Source organism: Amblyomma americanum, chromosome 3, assembly GCF_052857255.1.
Source record: "Amblyomma americanum isolate KBUSLIRL-KWMA chromosome 3, ASM5285725v1, whole genome shotgun sequence".
Classification (NCBI taxonomy): Eukaryota; Metazoa; Arthropoda; class Arachnida; order Ixodida; family Ixodidae; genus Amblyomma; species Amblyomma americanum.
The window spans coordinates 190436275-190455431 of record NC_135499.1 but is presented as its reverse complement, the minus strand read 5'-3'; the positions used below and the strand labels follow the sequence as shown (position 1 = coordinate 190455431).

Below are 19157 nucleotides of genomic sequence, written 5' to 3'. Positions count from 1 at the left end.
CTTGCTGCATACCCACTGTCATAACAAAAATTTTTTTCACAGCACTTCAGCTTGTGCTGATCCAAAAGACTGCCATAAGGTAAAGAAGACCAACCAGATACTGAGAGCTGCTACACTGAAACTGGGCATCAACATTAGCACCACATAAATATCAGCCTGTTGCACAGCCGTGCTTTCTGAACTAATGGTCTAAAGGATGATATGAGTCAGTGTATCTAACTCTTCAGCCATACAAATTCATTCCGGGGGGATATAATATTGGCATTACGGATGACTGTAGGTGCTGTGGATGCTAAGACCAGTTTACAACATAGCTTCCACAGGGTTTTGGCAAATTAACAAATCTCTTTCACAACACAAGACAGATCCATAGATTCCATCCACAACTTATTTTGGAACGTAAGCAGAGCATCTTCTGAAGCCTCAAACCAATCAATTCTTAGAAAATTAATGCAAAAGCATTACTAGTCCTATTACGAGAAAAGCCGGCAGCATGTATGTGTACTAGCAGATGGTACAGAAAATCCCAGCAATGACAAGAAAAATGGAGTGATGTTATTAAGAGGCTGTATGACACACAGCAAGCAGAGCACCGCTACTTTTTGACAATCTTATGCATGTCGTTCACCTATATATATTGCCACTGGCAGACCTCCATGTGGCGCCAGTTTTCTCGACATTCATATTGAAATTGTGACAGAACCATTTGTCATACAACTTTCCGGGTGATGTATGATTTCTCATTACATATCTCTTACATATGCTAGTCAAGTTAGAGGCTAGCTTGCGACAGGGATTCAAACTAACGACATATGCACCTTTAATTGTATGTCTGCCCAGACTTTTATATCGAAACTGTGATGCAACCATTGTCGTACAGCGTTTCAGGTGGTGTCATATGCACCTGGGAACAGTTATGTTTTCGCATTCCCAAACGTAAGCTGTCTTAAGTGTCTGTCAAGTTTTTGCTTTCAGCATGTGCCAACTAGATGGATCAAGAGAGCTAAGTATGGCTAAGGAAATTCCTTAACAAACACACTTCTTTAAGCATAAGGTTGTCGCTCTATGGCTGTCAAAAACATTGACAAGACAAAAAGAACAGAGCTGTTCCCACAAGATTTCTTTTCAGCAGTCAATCATGCAGTTTTGTGTGGAGCAAGGACACTTCCATGATTGCCCCATCAATAAAGAGTGTACTCCCACTCCTATTGTACCTTGTTTGATACACTTCGAAGACACCATTCTGCTGATGAACAGGGGAGCTAGCACATGATGATGAATATGGAGATTGTCAGATATCAATTTGTTTTCCTAAAGGCGAGTAGCATAATACTACACTTACCAGCAATGGTTAAATTGCATGCACTTAGACAGAGCCATAAATCTTTTATCAATGTTCCATAAGCTGTATAAAATTCCCTCACAACAATATGCCAGTCTTCTAATTACGTTCTTCACCGTGAAGGCAACTCCATTTAATATTTGTTCCAAGTAAAAGTAGATTCGATGCCTCTTTCTTGGTACATTGGTGTTTGTCCGGTATCAGAAAAGACACATTTATTGCCAAGGAAATTGCATTTACAAATTTTCCCTTCCTCGATTCGAACTCATGGTGTCTACACTTAAAAGAACTGGCTGGCACCTTTCCGACCTTCTGAAGTGAATGGCGGTGTAGCTTAGCCTCTTGGATCCACGCCATAGAAACAGTGTCGACGCATGGAGTTTACTTGCAAAACCGGCCAGTGGTGGCGACACATGCATTTTCTGTGGCCGTTTCTATGTTATAAAAGCTCTGTTTTCAAAAGTAGCATACTTGTAGCTAGAAAGCAGTAATCTACCAACAAAATAAGTCCTCAGAGGCCCTTTACAAATCATCTGTGCAAAACCGGCCAGTGGTGGCGACACATGCACTTTCTGTGGCCGTTTCTATGTTATAAAAGCTCTGTTTTCAAAACTAGCATACTTGTAGCTAGAAAGCAGTAATCTACCAACAAAATAAGTCCTCAGAGGCCCTTTACAAATCATCTGTGCATTTTCTAACAGACATCCCCGTTCTTAACAAACTTTTGTCACTTTCCTTCACCACGAAAAGTATAGTACGATGTGTGGAGTTTAGCATCCCAAAGCTGCACTTGGGCTGCGATGATACTGCATGGGAAGGCTCCAGGCTAATCTGACCACAAACAAGGTGTGCAGCTAAGAGTTGCTTTTTAGGTAAATAAACAAAGTATATAACAGGACAGCTAAGCAAAGCTTTGGATGCCGGTATTACTGAATATAATAAGGCAGTAACTCAAACTTTAAATGTAATTATTACAAATAGCATCCTCCACATAAGAAACATGAAGCATGCAGGGTGCTTTATGTACACCCGCAGTCAAATGCTTGTGGAACACAATATTAGCAAAAATATTTAATTTTATCGTCACCATTCCATTTACACTGGAATAAATAGATATATGCTGCCCGATTTTGATTTTGCCAATTACACAATTTACTATTAAATCTCAAGCAATGTGCCTTGGAGGCAAAGGAATAGAATATTTGGACTCAGCCCTCTTCCATAAACATTTGACAGCAGATATACATACTACTGAGCTCAGAGAACATCACGAAAAGAAAGTCAGCCAAACCTTGCAAGCAAATTATTTGTGTTTATTATAATTATTTTCAAAGACCAGTTCAAATTTAAATGAGCCAGGCCTATCTAGGAAAACAGAACAGCAGTGATCCAATCAGTCATAGACCATTATATTAGACATAATAGCAGAATTGTGATCGTTACGGCAACAGCAACACAGTAGAGGGTACTGCTGGCCCAAGTCACAGCTCAATATAGCAGCAACATGCAGACAATTCACAAAGAAAAAACAAAAGGCAAAGGCCTGTGCAAGTGCAGACTGGTGCCTAAGCCAAGCATGGCTGCTTATATTTATGCAATGTGTATATCACATGATGGACATCAGACTAGACAAAACTTATCACATTTTATAACCTAGCTGTCTACCTGAGACCCTCTTGTGTCAAAAATACCGTACCATAGAGAGAGCAACAAGATATTATCAAAAAGAAAAAAAAAACATACTAAAAACCACTGCTTCTGTTAAAACGGGTAGAGATACCAAAATTTTATTTCAAATGATGCGTAAGACATTAGTAAACATCAATCACCACAATTCACCTAAGCACAGTACCTAAATCATAACTGAATTTATTCTTCCATGCAGTTGCGGTTTTGGTTCCAGCAGTTGAAAAATGGTTGCGATGTCGCAGTTGAGCACCAGATCATGTGAGGTGCACAAAAACTGCAGTATAACAGCTGTTTGTTCACTTACTGCCATTTCTGTTTTTGCAGCAGTTTAGCATAAGTGTTTGAATGAACTAAAATAACAAAGCAGCATTTTTTGTATGCCTCGCATGATCTCATACTCACTTGTGACTTCGCAACCACCGTCTGGCAACTGAAACCAAAACTGAACCTAAAAAGGAAAAAAATGAATTACAAATTATCTACTCCATGTGGTGATCTATGTTTACTACTGCATCATTTTTAGAGCAAAAACACACTATGAAAAATTTGGTGTCTCCACTCCTTTAGTGGAAATGAGTGTCAAAGTGGACACACAGTGAAAATAAGCCATTACCTGCTTAACAATACCATTTTCTTCAGATTTACTGGTAGTTGACACAATTTCTGATCACAGTTTTCAAAGAGTAGACTCAAATATTGCGTCACTAGAAGGTCAGATTTTGTAGCTTGCTTCAACATACCACCATGAGAAACAAAAAGAAAGGAAATTACCCTAGTATATTTTAGTGATGTAATGCAGCACGTTTCTTCCTGGTCTCCCAAGAAAACAGTAAGGAAGTCATAGCACTTTACCATAATCGATAAATGCGGCATCACAGAGCAGTATGCATCAGCAGTGCATAAAATTAACAGCAATTCTATTTGTATTGAGTAATTACTAATATCTTCTAGCCCGCTGCATGACAGGAACCACATATCACCTTTTAAGAAAGTAACAAAAGACAGCATAACACCACATGAATGAATAAAACGCAGGCCAACGGCATTAGTAATAAAATAAAGCAAGCGTAAACAATTGACAGCCTGCTCTCAACTGCAAAAGCAGCTGTGGATTGATTTTTCGGGCTTCACAAAACCACCAGACATGCGAAATAAATTTTAAAAATGCACGGAGCATCAGCTTGTATGTCAGTAGGCCCGCCTATCAACATGTGGACGACATTGCTTTGACGAAATCCAAAGCCTCAGATCATGAAGCCATACGCTGCACAAACAATGAATACAGGGGTACGTGATTGCACAAGCATAATGAATGCCAGCAGTGCTTTCTTGCACGGCCTTGTGCACACTTGGAGTCAGAGAAATGCATGTCATTTGTGGGCCAGGAGGCCCCTCCCCACACACTGTACACAAGGGCGAAAAGCTTCAAAAGGGAGCACAGAGCAGAAGCAGCTGGCTAAGAGTGAACATATGACATGCATTCAATCCAAAGTTTGCAAGTGTCTTAAAATAAATACTACTTTCGGTGCTTAAAAGACAAGGGGGAGGGTGCACATCAGTCATTCCTTGGGGCTTGACACTGATTCAACACTCTGTTCTTTGGGCAACACTGGAGGAACTGACTCCGCAGATGATGACGGTGTTGGTGGGCTGAAGTGGGACCACAGAGATGAGACGACTGACTTGGCAGATGTCAATGCACCACCTGCAGGTGTTTACCAGTCATCATGTCAAGGAAGAAGGAAAACTGAGCTGAGTAAATACAAATGTGCAGTGAATTGTCTTTTGCTAGGAATTTCATAGGAAACTCAGCTGTTGCAGATTTATGCTTAGAAGACCTCATATCTCATGAAACGATGTCCAAGTGACGCATGAAATTTCCGTTAGTTAAAAACACATCTTCAGGTTGTAAGGGCATGGCCACTCTATATGTATTGTTATCCCTGTAAACTTTGAAACCATAATGGATGTTTGACAAAGCAGCGCACAATGCAATCAGCTTAAATGAAAGAAAAAATACACCTTTAATTTTTAATCTCTAAAGCATCAACTGTAAGCAAGAATGTGGGAGGAATTCCTCCAGACACAGCTTTGGTGTAAAACTTCTGAAAACTTCAGTGAGATTTGCATCAGAATCATTGCTGTCGCCGACTCAGAACTGATACCATGACTGCTAACAACCAACAGGCTTCTCGGACTGATCACTTACTCTAAGCAATGCCTGTAGACATTAATTTACTCTTTCCCAACCACGCCTATAGAGCATCAATCACCTGTGATTGAATACGTGAAAGCCTTTATAAAAGCTGCTGCGGCGGTGCCGGGCACGTCATGCGATATCGCAATAGAATTAGTGATTAAAGTTTCATGTTTTACACAGTTTGATCTCCGCACGCCATGGTGCACTTTTTGCTGTGCAGTTGATGCTGCGGCATGATCATTGAAAGCCATGAAATCACAGTCGTCAAGTGCTGTACCACGGCACATCTCACGGATCTGCTGCACCATCGACAAATGGTTCTGACTTGGGCAGCAATAGCGAGCCCATTGATGACCCATGTCATCAGAATTCATCAGTTCTGACAGCGAGGATCAAGGAAACGAGCCCACAACATTGGCGATGGTTCACACGAAAGAAGTTTCGTTTTCGCACTCAGTTCAATTTGAGCATAAAACTGGGCGAGTTGGTAGGGTAGCAGGCTGCGATAGCCTGCTCTGGAGAAAGTGAAGTTACAACCTTAAAGAAAACCAATCATTCACCTTGGAGTGGCGTTTTGCTGCATGGCATGTTGGTCATATGAATTGACACAAACGTTTACAGCTCAAAGAACTTCCAAGGTGCGATGTTAGTTTTTGCAGCACGTTTTACTGCTATATTAAGGAACACTTTGCTTGTTTTTCTTTTGCATTTTTTTTAGATATAAGCTTACCTTCACTAAAATTTAGTGTTTGACAAATTAAATCTTGCAGTAGACACCGTATACACTCGTTAAAGGGCTGCAATTTTTTCCCATAGTCCTGACAGGGTGTGACCCTTATACGGGACTGGCATTTTTCAGTAAAATTTTTCCAACTACAGAGGAGCCTCGATTATGCGCCACTTTTTTAAGCTGCGACACGCATTTTTATAATGAATTAGAGCAGTCCCGGCGAATCCTTCAAGTAGAAAATGCTTTGAAAGTATAGATGATAGGACATGTGCCTGACGACCAGCGCGAATTAACCGCATAAAGTAAAACGGGTTGCTAGATCAGTTTACTGGCAAACGTCAAGTGATTCCAAGTTCAAATCAAGATTCTCTAAAGATCTGGTGCTTGCCTGACAGTAATGATGTCTTGGCTGACAGTTCGGCGCAGCGTGACATGCGTGCTAACCACGACCGTGATTGTGCAGTGGCATTCACCTGCCCTACTTTTCCACGTGCTTCACTGTGGAGGGCCTTGTGGAAATCAATCATATGTTCATTATAATTTATAATGTGAGGTTACTGTGTGATAGTAAACTGGTAACAAGGTTAGACCTTTTATAGCAAATCACTTTCAAAAAGCACTCAAAGCACTTTTGCTACGGCAACACAGAGTATACAAGAGCGAACCCAAGCCCAAGTTTGCCGCACTGCCGCACTCTCGCGGCTGTGAGAGGCAAAATTGCAGGGAGATTACATAGATGTGTTAGGCGGGTCAAATGCACTTTGCGTGTAATATTCTTCCACTTTTGATAATGGCATCGATTTGTTTCGCATTCGCAGAAAGGTGGAAGTCATTACTGTTGTGTTGAAAGTGCCACAACAGTCCGCACAATTCACGAAGAGCCAGAAACCTCTTGTGAAATTTCATCGCTTACGAGGCAAGTGGTGTGAAAAACAGAGGCGTAAAGCATAAATCGCAGCAGTTTCGCAGAGTTTAGTGCTTTCTTCACAGTAGTATCAGCTTTATCCACAACATGAAGGAGTATTAGTATTCGTAGGTACCCCTCTAAGACTAACACAAATGCTGGCATTGCCCACGATGGTCTCGCTCGCTGAAGGAGCGCACGAACTACCTGTAATGATCTTCGCACTTGCGAAGGCAATGTGCGTCATTAATAGATAGGTTTAAAAGAATATGGTAGTATCACAGATATTAAGAGGACATAGAGTTCAGATATTTTGTTTTGATCTATTTCTTATAGCAGTGCAAAAACGTAAAACATGAAGGAAGACGCGACATGGCTTTCAGCACTGTGTATTTCGCTTCTCCCGTTTTGGGCTTCGTGCTTTTCGCGGTGCTTTCCAGTTCAAAATAGAACTTAATGACACATGACGGCAGCTTTTGTTTCGGTTGTAGTAAGAATGAGGTCATGATAGTGCTGCTATCGTTGGATACAACTCAAGAACGCACCGGTTTTTCCCCGTGAAAGGACATACCGCCTTCCAGCCAATGGTGTCGGGAGATTCTCATGACCCTGCTAGCGTGACAATGCAGGGAGCGGCGCCACAATGAAGAGAGGGGTCTATCGCGAACCACAGAGGGAAGGGATTATTCCCTTTTATCTGCCACTCCCAGCTTTGTCACACTAGCAGGGTCATGAGAATAGGCTGACGCCATTGGCTGTAAGGGGGCCTTTTGGTGGGAAAAAGCCCGCGCCTTCTTAAGTTGTATCTGACTATAGAGAGTGCTGGCTTACCTGGTAGGTACAGCGCATTAAACAAAGAGGCAGCAGCTGATCTCTGAGCGTCGTCATATGTGTGACTGCTTTTTAAGGAGAGGTTATAATAACATTAAGCAAACCACCGATCTGTTATCTTTAGTGCTCAGTAAAGATATTGCCAAAGCCAGGTTTACAGCTTTAGTGTCACAGTAGTGTGCTGGTTTTAAGCTCCATTATTCTCAGGTATTCTATTATTACACTATTATTTCTGCATAAGGGTGGCATAAGCACCTGCAAGGCACTTTCATCAACTGCATTTCAAATGAATGACCTTGGCAATAAGCATGTAGTCTTTCTTGCACCGCTGAATAAATGTTAATTTTGCACTGTGAGTTCTGTTTTGGTCCCATTACCCTTGCTAAACATCGCTGTTACTTTAGAAAAAGCAAGCAGTAAAACACACCTGAGCTCTTTAATCTCCCCCCAGCAAATTGTACATCAAAGCAAAAGCGTTGAAATCGCGAAACATACCGTTTATTTTCAAGCGAGTACTGCCTTTCAAGGAAGCGATGCAACCGACCCTACTCCCACTTTACGAAATCCTTGCCAAAGAGGATGCCGATTGCTGGTTCCCGGAGCATCGCCTGGCCGAGCTTGGGTTCCCTATGCCTAGCGACACTGGGCAAACAATGCACTACTACGACACGTATCGCCTGAGCTTGGTGGCCGGCGCGTCGCCGCAAGAAAACGCGCCAATAGTGTCAGTACTCCCCATTCTAGTTTCTTGCACAGCATAATATTTTGTCCTTACTGATGCGAACATGGAGCATACAAGATGAGTTAGAAGCGCTGAGGCATCGCATGGTGCCTCCACAAACATACCACGTGGGCAAACTTATGCACATATGAAGTAATTCTTTTGACTGACATTTTTTTTTTTCAAATTACCAGCTGCTAAGTTGGGAGTGCAGCTCTTACACAAGTATCTACAGGGTAGGGGTACCATCGGGGTAGGGGACACGCGGTGAGGTGTGTCGCCCTAATAGGTTGTGAGCTACGGTGAGTATCGATTTTTAAAGATTATTTCTAAATTATAGGGTCCACGCAGAACTTTCAAATTTGATGCAAATACTCATAAAGACCACCTCTATAGATCTGTCGCACTAGAATATGCCCATCGAAATCATTTCGGGGTCCCTTTAAGTGATAAGCATTTGTTTTCGGTTATCATATTTTATGTTATCACGTTTTCAATTTCGTTTCTGTCTTGTGTGTATTTGCACAAATACAACATGGCTGAGAATATAAAGCCAGTTTGATTCCAAAGCTTTGCATGAACATGCTGTTGTCTTCCACAGCCTCAGAGTCATGTAAGACGAGAAGCAATAGTTAAGAAATGTGTGCATCACAGTCTAGTGCGGCAGAACCACCCACGCAGTGCCACTGCGACTCCCTTTCCTGCCACAGCAGCCCCTAGCTTCACGCTGACCAGTGCTGCGAACGGTCGCCATTTTTTTCCCCTTTCCTAATCCCCATTGCACTTTTACTGCCTCTGCCTTCTCAGCGGCACGTGCCATTTTCTTTCCATGACCATAGCCAGCTTTACTTCCCCCTATGCACATCGTGCACTTTGCCTCACGATTCCAACGCCTTCGAAAAGTTGCCTCCTCCTCGTACCTCAACAGCATAGTGGTTGAGCCACCTCAAAGAGCGCCATTTTATCGTCTTGAGTATACATTTGCATCCAAAAGTTGTCCTCACAATCCTAGACTCCACGCATGCCACAATATCATCACTCCGCACGAAGTACGTCACCACGGCCTGACATTCTTTACTACAGCCGTTTCTTTAAATGAAATCTTTACTGTAAACGAGAAAAAAATGTAGTTGTCTTTGGAGGGCAAAATGGAAAAACAGTTTAACTTGTATTCGACTTTTTGCTATATCAGCGTCTATATCAGCATCAAAATTTGCCATACCAATTTCTTCAAAATTTGCAAATTTTGCAAATTTGCATGTTGTGTGTAATTACACGTTATAGCAAATGTGCACCTTCCATTCTAACATTTTAATGTCCAAATTATGAGGGAATCAAAGAAAAAAAACGTTACCCCCATGTTATGCTAGTTAATGTACCCAGATTCAAAAGCCAATAAAAAATTTTGATAGCACTGCAAAAATTTCAGAAATTGGCATGTTGCCAATTAGCAACAATTAACATTTGGTCTATTTTGTACAGCTAAATTGAGTTGTATACATGACTAAATCAAAGGCCCAAAGACAGCAAACAATTTTTTTATCCAACAGATCGCTCCCTACATTCCGTGCAACATTTATCAGAAAACGAGAGACAAGGAATTGCTGGATGCTGGCTGGAAGCTGTCCATTCGCGCCCCCTTTTTTCTTCACACAGCTTGCTCACAATGATGCCAAACATTTTGAACGGACATTGCTGGCTGCTGAGAACATGCTGACATCAAAATTTTCTCGCAAGCTTAACATAGTCATAAGTAGACGGCGTGCAAAGTCACGAATTCATGACACTGGGCAGTAAAGGATGTATGTAAAATGTCACATCTACATGAACATCACTCCTCTGCTCTCTATGAAGCACTGACTGCATGCACTTGAGCTGGCTTCTATAAATATTCAGCCAAGCATGTCAAGGTGCCATGTCCTTCTTGTAGGCCCGCTGTATAATGTCTGCAGCTTTAAACAACACGATGCTTACCTACAACCTTGCCTGTGGTCTGCGCCATGGCTCGTCCAGTGGACACCACAGCCTGGTTCAGCTTGCGGCCCCTTTCCGAGTTTTGGATGGAGCTGCATAGCAGGTGCACAGGGGAATGGAAAACTGTCAGGCATCGAGGACGAATGCAAAAGTCAGAGAGGCACTCTCTCTGGTTAGTGCTGGTGTTTGCGGATTGCATACTCATGTCACCAATTTGTTATCCGCAATGATTAGTAAAGTGAACTGTATACAGTGTAGAAATCAGTTCAGTTTAGCATTACTGAAAGAACACTAATTATGTCTGCTACTCAACCATGACCACTCTGCAGGCTGAAACTCCATTTCTATATGCAAAGCAAGCTCTATGCATTGAAAACATAAGAAACATCAAGCACGGGTCCCAAGTAATCTGCACAGTTTGAATAACCAGCGCAACTGATTTCTATAAACTGAATTTGAAAGTGACCCTAGTCGGTAAAGTTCAAAGCTGCGCTTTCAAGATTATTCTGTATAAGCAAGAGCATTGCAGCATGATACCTTTGGACAATAATTGCAATAAAATTATATGCAAGTGGGCAAAGGGACCTGAGTAAACAAATGCAGCAACCTGTGTATTTAGTCTGATGCCTTCCGATGGTTATTCCTCTATAGTCTATATCATTACAAGTTTTTGGGCTAGTTGGTAACTTTCTTGAAAAGAAACAGCAGTGTGTGTTAGTGTGTTTCTTATCTTGTGTTTGTGCTCCTTTGCTGCCGTTATGAATCTATACCATTAGTTCGTCTGCTATCAAATTTCATACAAAGATTTCATTTTGATGCCATCTTTGCATGTTAACCCATGTGGAAGGGATAACTATGTGGTTCATGCAATAAGAGTAAAAAACCACAGCCACCTACAAGACAGGCCCTCAGAACAGCAAGTTCAGCCAGCCAAGTAAACTGGTGATGCTCTATGCTATTAATGCACAGCACCCACAAAACAAAAAAAAAACGACCAATTCGCTCACTCTATTTTCGAAGAAGACAGCAAATAAGTACATTCTACTGCCTAAACTCACTCGTGAAAGGGCCAGTCTAACAACGGAGCTTTTCTATTTCTAATGCATGAAGCACATGAGTGCTGATGTCAAATGCATTAGTCTATGATGTAGACTTCAAGCAGTTACCTTCTTGCAAACTATGAGCACAAACAAACTAGAACCATGAAGAAGAAAACCCCTGGCTAGCGTTAACATAATTATACAGGTAGCCTATCCAGCTATTACCAGATGTAATATATTTCAACAGAAAATCACCTGTCACCATCAGATAATCCAATAAATTCAACCCCCGCTAATTCGGAAATCCGGGTAATTCGGACCGGTGACGTGGTCCCAGCCAATGCCTGTGTAAGCCTATGGTGTCAGACGCCGGTTAATTTGGACGCTGCTGGACTCACACTGGTTAATTCGGGTGCGCTTCTGAGTGGAGGCTGTGCTGCTGTATGAATGACATAGCGAGCGATAGCACACCTATCTTGCGTCACGGCAAACGTCACCTGAAAGAGGTGCTCATGGACCTCTTAAGTCAGCCAACCGCAGGCATGAGGACGTTCAGAGGGTCCCGGCACCGAAAAGTTGTGCGGCCGCATAGTGTCGGTTTCCCTTTTCTGAGTTTCCTTCCAGACCATGGCAATGCCTGCCCAGCAGCGCATCGGCCAGCCAGCTGAGTACAGTGTTGCGCAGTTTCGGGCAATGATGAACGTGTCAGTGGTATTTTCTTTTTTTCTCACCAGAAGGTGTGTCTCCGTTCCGGGGCTGACGCGTTTCCTTTGGTTGTAAATTGTAAATTGTGGAATTGAACGTCCTGAAGTGACACATGGGCTGCCGCAGTGGAGGGCTCTGGATTAATTTAGACCACCTGGGGATCTTTAACAGCCGCCGACGCCCAAAAAAACATGGGTGCCTTTTGTGTTTTGATGGAGGCAGCCAGCCCTCCTGGCCCTCCAGCTCGGCAGCCAAGCGCCCCGACCAGTGAACCATAGCGGCAGGGCTTTCCCTCTGTTCCATCAGCTTGATGCTTCTGTTCGCAACACTGCACTAACTACGTGCTTGCCATGCGCTATTCGCAGTTTGTGCGGTAGCGCCCTCTTCATGCACGACTACGCCACCTATAAAGAGTCTCAATTGTTACCCCACTGCACTGTGAAGGAGGCTGCGAGAGCATTTATCATTCTGCAACAGCTCTTCATTAACAATCCCTAGAGTGTGCATGCAGTAATGCATCTGGCATTATTCATAAAAATCGTCGCTGCCACACAGGTTTATTTATTTATTTATTCATTTCAAAATACCCCCAAAGGCCCTCATTCAAAGGTATTACATGGAGGAGTGAGGGTGCGGGGGGAGGGGGGGGGGGGGGGACATGGCATTGGTTAGATTAAAATAATGCACTAAAATAAAACAAATAGAAATCATAAATATTAATAAAAAATAGGCATCCACAAAAGCTGTATAAACAATACACATTGCAGCAAGATTTTAGGAATAAATAACACATCACCGCAAGAAAAAGACAATGCCGGAAAAAGTATGTTGAAGTACATCTGAAAAAAAAAAAACTCTTTAGTTGTTGAAACATAAGTGAATTAGGTATTGGAACTTATTTAGGTCAGTTCTGTGGCGATGTCTCATGGTACAGCATTCCATTCAGTTATTGTGCACGGTAAAAAAGAATATGCATAATGGGATGACCGGCAGTTAATGCATCTAACTTTGTAAGAATGATAACAACGTAGAAAGATAACTGGTGGTGGCTGAAAGAATTCACCAAGAAGAAAAGGATGGTGATAAAGCTTATGGAAAAGTGATAGGTGGGAAATTTTATGAAGCAGTGCTAAGTTTTCTAACTTGGCTTTAGACTTCAATGAGGCAACGCTGGTGTAACATGAATAATCAGAAAAGATCAAATTGCACAGCACGGTTTTGCAAGGCTTCATTGTTACCGATAAGTCTGATAGGATCCCAAATGGCAGACGCATATTCAAATTTGAGACGGATTAATGTGGTATACGCTAGTTTTTTTTACATGTGTTGCAGCCTCTTTTAAATTATGTTTGAGAAGTCCGAAAGTATGATTAGTGGAGGCAAGAGTAAGATTAATATGATGATTCAATGATAAGTTGGAGTGAAGATTAATGCCACGATACTTGTACCTTGTGGTGAATTCTACACTATTGCTATCAAGGCAGTAGGCGGTAGAAATACGTGGCTTGTCGGTGAAAGACATGAGCTTAGTTTTGGAAAGATTTAATGCATTAACCAATTAGAACACCATGTGCTTATTGCTCCTAGGTCAGATTGTAGTAATTGCCTGTCAGTGCTACATGCTATACACTGCTAAATCACACAATTGTCAGCAAATAGTCTGATTCTAGATGTCATGCAAATGGGTAAATCATTAATACAGATTAGAAAAAGTAAAGGTCCAAGTATACTGGCTTGTGGAACTCCAGACGTAACATTAGCATGGCATGAGTTATAGTTGTTAACTGATATGAACTGAATTCTAGACGAAAGGAAATCTGCTATCCATGCAATAATATTAGAGTGAATGTTCAGTTGTGAAAGTTGTCAAAAGCAGATGACCATGGCTCTGATTTTTTGCCAATAAATTATTATGATGCAAATAGTTTCTGGCAATTTTTTTTTCTCTGATTTTTTGCAAATAAATTTATCATGATGCAAATAGTTTCTGGCAATTTTATTTTTTTTTTTGGTGGAGGGGTGGTGGGAATTTGTTAAATTGGACCTCTGGATCATTCGGACATTTTCCCCGCTCCCCTGAAGTCCGAACAAGGTTTTACTGTAATACTAAAACCTACATCCTCGTCTGACTCAAGTTTGGCTTGTTAGCATTACTATAAATACACTTCTCAACTCTGGGTGCCCCCATGAATGTGCACAAAAAGTTTTGCAGCCGTAGGTCTAACATTTCTTGCCTTTGAGTTTTCTCTACTACGAGTTTTCTCCATGCTCTCTGTTACAGGCCTCTGTGCCTTCAGAAACAAGCAATAACGTCCTAAGATGTATACGTTCCATTAAACACAGGAATGACAGAATGCATACATTAATCAAGGTTACAAATAACTTCATGGTAAAGCATGAAAAAACTTGAAGCTATGTGGCCGCTAGGAGCAGAAAGCTGATTAGATGCAGAGTGCCCCAATTGTTGCACAGTTTGAAAAGATGACTATGTGGGAGCACAGCGAGTACACTCCAGCTTGTGATACTAACTCTTAGGCGGCAGAAGTGGTGCGTTTCTTAAAAATTCAGAAAAAGAAAAATTTGCATTACAATCCAAGTAGAGTTCAATGACGACATGCGGGTGTTAAATGTAGTCAATACGGTAAAACAGATATGAATCATAGCGCATTCTACAGCAGATATAAACAGCAGATTTCTTAATATTGACTCGAGACAATGTTGAACAGAAAAGCAAACACTGCCTCAACAGAAACAGGCACTGTTTGCTAGTGTGTGCCACGATGAGTGGCCCTCAGCAGCCACTTATCATGAAGGCAGTGAGCCCTGCAAGTCACATTTGGTCATTACAACTACAATCATAAACGAAAAATAGAGACTAATGCATGCATGATTTTCATAACTCATAGCTGACTAAAGCCAGTGCAGGTTGCGTTTCTTTTTCTGATGCTCACACAACTACAGGTAACAGGAAATGAATGTATAAATGCTCTACCTTTTGGAAACACAAGAACAAATTTTGAAGATGTCCCTATGACATTAAAGTTTGTCTTCTATGTGAGATGTGGAAACTGATGATGATTTGATTTTAACGGCGAAAGGGCCGCTGAGCCAAAAAGCACCATGTTTTATTGGTTGGTTTGCTCGAGGTTGAGATAAAGACATTTTCCCCGAACATTCCTAGAATGAAAACTGATGGTGTGCCTTGTGCAAGTGCAAGTGTGAGTGATTTCTTATGGTTCAATATTTTGGGGCATATCTGTCATCATTATCTGCATGATTTGCTTATGATCAAAGATCTAATAGATGAATGTGTAAAAAAATGTTTAAAGCAGCTCAAAAATTGTAAGTATCTGCTTGGATGTTCTTACTGAGAGATCCGGAGCTTCATATCAGCAACTGTCAGCTGGCCCTTGTAGTAGTGCCTAAGAAAGGGAACAAAAGTTACAATACAAAGTCAAGAAGCTCATGTTGACTGAAATTCGTACTCAAATGATGATTTGCTTCATTAAGCCACTCCAGGCAATCAAGCCACCAGAAAATATGGCCAAGCAATTCCAATTTCATGACACAATGTGGAGTCCATAGAACAAAGTTGTGAACGTATATGAAAACAGGGACACGGACACATAAGAAAACAGACAGGGTCAGGGCAGTAACAATATTGCTGTTGACCTGATTGAGTCGATCAGGACCGCACAGAATGCATAACCTGCATGGCTACAGACAACTTCCATTGCAGTCAAACCAGCTGCTGCTCAACATAAAGCCAGTTCCCAAAGTGTAATTGAGATTTTCGATTTCGACTGAGTAGCTGCCAGAGCTACGCTCAGTCAGAAAACAATGAAATGCAAACTAAAGGCGTAAAATTTTAAAATGAATTCTTTTAACCAGTATGGGTTTATCTGACTTCATGACAAACTCAATTCATTGCAATTTATACAACTACAAACGCATGCTGCATCATGTCTAGCAGGTCAGCTCGTTAATCAGGATCAAGTGAGAACACATAGCAGCATTGCATGTGAAGAACACTCAAAACTTCAATTGGGACTGGACTCGATCAGAATTGAAACTGTTCATGTAACAGAGTTATCAGAAGACCAAACATATTATGAAGCATACGAGGATTAAAAACAAAGAATTTGATCCATCCTTTGAGAGAAAACTAGAATATCCAGCAAAGTCAGTTCGCACAAAAGGAAACGAGAAGCAAACTCAAACAGAGTGAAAGAGCACAAACCAATGTTTCTGGCAAAACAACTCTTCTTTCTTTCCTTGCCCTTCTATATTTCAGCTACAGTGACCATTCCACACAAAACAGTCAGGAAGAGAGCATTCGGCTCATGTCTTTATGCAGGAAATGGCACCAATAGTCTACGTCTGCTCACCCTGCCGGTATATCAGCAAGACAGGGATGCTCCACACTGTTCCACATCTTGAAGTTGTGCGTGGTCTTCCAGGCACTGAGAAAGGCAGTATTGAATGCCTCCTGGTCCTTTGTGTTGATAGCATCTGAGTATAGAAAACAAGAGAAAAATACAACAGCTGACACGCCACGGCAATTTTCTTCACTTTTTAATATTTTTTGCCATGATATGATGCCATGACAAATTTGTCACTTAGAGTAAGCAAATATTAAAAATATTTTAGTATAGTTAAAATGTGCAAATGTAAAGGACACACTAATTTAGAAGACCAATTGTTCCAATATACGTGCCAAAAATGGCCATGTTTTTGTGGATGCCTGCAGAGCCTCAAGCAAATTCTCACTACCACATAGCCACACGAAATAATAACCACTCGCCTCTCAGTGCTCTGGTAGTTCCCAGAAACCACATAGCAAGTTCAGGTGGTTACAGCAGATAAAAAATTTTTACTGCAGCTGGTGATTCATTGTATGTAGTGAAAACCATGACAAAAAAAAGGGGGCAGAACTTCCACAAGTATATACTATATGGTAGCACACTATTACAGTATGTTAAATGGGGAGATACCAATTGGAAAAGCCATGTCATGTCCAATTCTATACTGTAAGTTGTATACGTGGTCAACATAACTGATGAAACTAACACGTAAGTGACATAAGTGGAGGTGCACAGCCTGATTTTGTCGACTGGCAGATTTACATCCTCTGCTCAGGCAGTCGTATGGGTGGCAAGGAGCCAAGAGCGACATCGCTGTCACCAGATGAAATGCCAGGTAAAAGCAACAAGGCAACTATGGTGTTGCCACTGATATCCCAAAAAGCACAAACTGTAAAGCTGCCAGACACACAAGGAACACCTTTTTGAAGCTTGGAAAAAATCCACCTTGGCACAAATAAGTTCACACAGACAAAACAAAAGAGACAAGGGGACAACGGACAGGCGCCAACTTCCAACTGTTTATTGCAGAAGCAAAACCACATAGATTTAAAGCCTCAGGATATGCCCACTTTTTTCACTCCACGTGCCTTATCACAGCCGTAACTTATCACCTCGCATTATCAGTTTTGCACAGAAAACCATACTCCGCCGCATACAAATTGACAGAAGTATCACTGACACACAAAGCTGCCTTTTTCTTTAAGGAACACACCACCAAGAATGAGAAGACCTGCCCCTGTCATAGAAGTGATGGATGTTTAGTGCTGGATAAGCAAAACCAGCTAGCTCCACTTGGAAGGTTGAAGTCATCACACTGGAGTTCAAAAGCATGGTGTGGCATGTTTGTAAAGTGATTTGCGCTCGACGCTGCAGAGGAAGAGATTTCTTCACCTACCAACACGCAATAACACCCTTAATAAATGGATAGAAAATTGTTTCAACAACCAGGAACTAAAACTGGAAATTACCAACAAATCATAGCAAATCAAATCAAGACACATTGAACTTAAGGTCAATTGCAGTTTACCATCACAAATTGTACTCTGCAGGCAAATTATGAAATACACATGCACTTGGGGCAGCCTAAGCCTTTGCTACCTGTTCAGAAGGCATAGACAGCTTGCATACAACTATTATAATGTTTACAGGCCTTTCATGCTATAAAAAGTCGGCAGAGACACTTAAGACAAATTATGTGTGAGAAGGCGTTAGCCCAGCCACTCACTTCATGAATGCAGCCACTGCGCACTGCTACATGATGTAACCATATGTCGACCTCCGCACGGCTCTAAGTAACCGCCACCACAACGCTAACGCTACCCTTCTTATCTGTGCGTTAATTTTGTGAAGGCAGTCGCCACTGTACCGCCCCCTCCCCCAGCAGCTGCTGCATCAGGCTGCATTCAGATGCGCCGACCGTCTGCATGAGGTCATCTTCAACTTCACATTCATAGGTCCCTGGGAGTCCTCAAACCACTCCTGGCACGGGGGTGCAGCACTTAAGCGATGCACCACTGCCCTGCGATGGCGTGTGCTGCCACCGGTGGGACTTGTGCGATCCAGGTTGTCGCAAGCAACCTCGCGCGACCTGCCACCAGGTTGCATGAGGACACCATCTTTTATACTATAAGAGTACTATCGAGTGCTCTCTCTCCCAAAGAGAGAGAGAGAGGGGGGTTTGGTTTATAGGGGTTTAACGTCCCAAAGCGACTCAGGCTGCGAGGGATGCCGTAGTGAAGGGATCTGAAAATTTCAATCGTCTGGGGTTCTTTAATGTGCACTGACATCGCACAGTACATGAGCCTCTAGTATTTTGCCTCCATCGAAAATCGGCCGCGTGGCCGGGATCGAACCTGCGTCTGTCGGGTCAGCAGCCCAGCACAATACCACTGAGAGAGATAGACGGACAGATGGGTTTTCACTCAATGGAGCAAATAAGGCGTACACCTTAAAATTGTTGCAGAAAAAGAGAAATCGAACCAACTCCTCACCTCAGTGGCAGTCACCACATAGCTGCCAATAGCTTACAAAGACCCAAAAAGTATGTTCTATAAGCACAGACAAGCTTGAAGAAGAAATTGAAAGGCATTCCTGGTGCTGGGGCCTACAGCATTCAGCCCATGAGCACAAAGAACTATGGTACAGTGATGAATGCC

General features: G+C 42.0%; 1 protein-coding gene across 1 annotated transcript in view; it reads right to left on the bottom strand.

The window, feature by feature from the left end:
- Positions 1-2636: 2636 nt before the first annotated feature.
- Positions 2637-19157, bottom strand: part of LOC144125694 (late secretory pathway protein AVL9 homolog) — a 40149-nt gene continuing 23628 nt past the window's right edge. Inside the window, exons 14-17 of the mRNA XM_077659312.1 lie at positions 16525-16648; positions 15505-15558; positions 10392-10483; positions 2637-4736 (exon numbers count right to left, since the gene is read on the bottom strand). Of these exons, the coding sequence (XP_077515438.1) occupies positions 4591-4736; positions 10392-10483; positions 15505-15558; positions 16525-16648 (416 nt within the window). The 3' untranslated portion in view covers positions 2637-4590. The remainder of the gene's footprint in view (positions 4737-10391; positions 10484-15504; positions 15559-16524; positions 16649-19157) is intronic.